Below are 2,813 nucleotides of genomic sequence, written 5' to 3' on the forward strand. Positions count from 1 at the left end.
CTTGTGTCGCTAAAGTTTCGTCGGAACGAATTTACGGAAAATTAACTAACGAACGGAGACGTAACAATATATTGAGTCTTTGTTTTGTTTCATGTGCTGAGTCCTAGAGAATGTGTAGTCCAGTATGGGTGATTTTTCTGTGGATTTTTGTTTTGAATTGTCTATCGGTTTTTGTGATCGTGAGGTTGAAAAATGTTATTTGTTTAGTTTTTTCGTACTCACAGGTGAACTTAATGTTGGGGTGTATGGAGTTAGACGGGTTGAAAAAACTAAGTGTGTGTTCTGTTGATGTAAATCCAGCACATGTATCGTCAACGTATCTGTACCAATATAGTGGTGGGTGTAAGGCTGAATTGATTGATAGACATTCAATTTGTGTCATGGAAATGTTGGTTAGAATTGGTGACACAGGATTGCCCATACTTAAGCCATTTACTTGTATGTAATTTTGGTTGTTGAACATGAAGTTTTGGTGGTAGTGAATTCTAGAATAGTTGCTAGTAGATTGCTATTGTTTAATGGGTTGGGGTCTTAAATATAAAGTTATAAAGCTGTCTTGCAGGCTTCAGTAGTTTGGACTTCAGTGAAAAAGGATATTACATCAAAACTGGCCATTAAGGCTTTATGGTTTAGTTGATCCAGAATAGATTTAAAGTTAAAAGAGTCCTTAAAAAAATGATCCTGCTGATGTTACATATGTAGAAAATGACCATGCTGTGTATTTACCAAGTTGTAGTTAAACGATTTACATGTCTACATTGTGGGTCGTGGTGGACAATCGGGTTTGTGATCCTGCTGATGTTACATACGTAGAAAATGACCACGCTGTGTATTTACCAAGGTTGTAGTTAAACTATTTATATGTCTACATTATGGGTCATGGTGGACAATCGAGTTTGTGAGGCTTAGTGGTGCCTTACAGTTGTGGTGTGCAGGAGTCGGTCTCATGTAGGTAGGAATAAGGGTTCTGAGATTGCGTTGTTTTTTTTTTAATTGTAATAGCTTTTTGTTTAGTTGTTTTTCACGTGTTTTTGTTGGATTTGTGGGGATTGACCTAAATTTGTTTGTATCTGATAGGATGTCATTCATTTTTTGAATTTACTCACTTGTGTTCATTATTACAATGGCATTGTCTTTATCTGCTTTTAAAATTTGGATGTGGGGGTGTTGTTTATAGAATTAATATCTTTCTGTGTAAGGTTGTTTTTAAACTTTCTTTCTGTGAAATTATGTTGGTGGTTTTGTGTGTGAATTCTTTGAAAAAATTGTTTAAAATACTGTTTTGAGGTGTTTCGGGGAAACAGATGTTTTCAGTTTTCGAAAACTATATTAAAACTTCAATGGTAAAATAATTTTACAACATCGGGGGTCACGTGACCCTAGTATCACGCCACAAGCTTCTCGAACGTTCACGTCCCTTCCTGAAATATCGGGCGTTTACTAGATATGGGGAAGTCTTGTGTATATAAGACGGTCACAACGTGACGGCAACAATAATAAGTAATTGAACTGCGGACAGAGAGAATATTGTTGAGCACGTGAGAAGTTCGTTGTGAATTATAGCGTTTGTTATAGAGCGACTGTTGAAATTAAGTGTATCGCAAAATTGTATTCAGAAAGAATAAACCAGTTTTATTTAAGAAAGGACTTGTATCGGTAAAGTTTCTTCGGTAAGAATATTTACGGAAAATTAACGAACGAAGGGAGACGTTACAATAATTATCACAAAGTATGTTATTGTAGAACGGATTGGATAACAGTAATATTGATTATTAAAGTATATTACAGCGGAATATTTGGAGGTGTTTTTCTGCTACTTTGTTTGATGTGTTACTGCTGCAATACCAAAAGCCACGACGACCAGCTAGTGGCCAGAAATGGCGAAACAACAAACCGCTCAAACATTCAGGACGAAAATCAGCAGGTACGTATTAAATAATACCTGTTTTTCACGTTGGTGAACCTGAAGATTTTCTAGAAGAACGTTATATAATGCAAGCGTTTATTATACTAGTTTACAAAATCATCTAGAGTTTTTTTCGTGGGACTAGCCTTAGTAAAGGGATTTCGAGTTCATAAGATTATTTTTCTTTTGTAGCATATTTATTTATATTACCTGAAAATGGTTCTCACGTACACGAGTGTTTATAAGTTTTGATTGTCAATAATTAATCCTATTTACACTTAGATGAATGAGCATTTATCCAGGTAAGTATGATTGAACCTTCTTTTTTTTTTACTACTTCACAATCTGGAGTTATTTCAAATTTTATAATTACACTTTACACGTATTTCTTTAGGTTAATTGACTTGTTACATGTCAAGGTTCTTTGGCACACACACACACACACAAGGCACATTTTATTTTTTATCTGTCTGTCTGGCGTCAGAAGTTGTTGTGAGGAACTGGCTATTTTGAAGAAACACAGGTGGGACACCACAAATGGATCAAGTAAAAACCTGTAAGTATTCGGACAGATGTACGATACCCTATAACCCCACTGACAATCAACCAATTTTCAAAGAAATGTCCTCTTGGACAACTCCACCGAATAGAGAACCACATTTAAAGAGTTATATTAAAGTTGTAGGAAATGACATAATACAAACCTTAAAATCTACCAAGCAATGTCACAATAATCTAAACTAAAAAGAGAGAATTGTTCTAAAAGATCTTATATCAAATACATTATAATAAAACCTGGGCTCGACTCGCAATCTGAGGGTCGTGGGTTCGAATCCCCGTCCCACCAAACATGCTCGCCCTTTCAGCCGTGGGGACGCTATAATGTTACGTTCAATCCCACTATTCG

At 35.6% G+C, this 2,813-nt stretch overlaps 1 protein-coding gene across 1 annotated transcript in view; it reads left to right on the forward strand.

Moving 5' to 3' along the window:
- Positions 1–2,813, forward strand: part of LOC111088920 — a 10,245-nt gene that overhangs the window by 1,309 nt on the left and 6,123 nt on the right. The window contains exon 2 of the mRNA XM_022400251.1: positions 1,789–1,924. Within this exon, the coding sequence (XP_022255959.1) occupies positions 1,789–1,924 (136 nt within the window). The remainder of the gene's footprint in view (positions 1–1,788; positions 1,925–2,813) is intronic.

This window comes from Limulus polyphemus, unplaced genomic scaffold (assembly GCF_000517525.1).
Source record: "Limulus polyphemus unplaced genomic scaffold, Limulus_polyphemus-2.1.2 Scaffold4746, whole genome shotgun sequence".
Classification (NCBI taxonomy): Eukaryota; Metazoa; Arthropoda; class Merostomata; order Xiphosura; family Limulidae; genus Limulus; species Limulus polyphemus.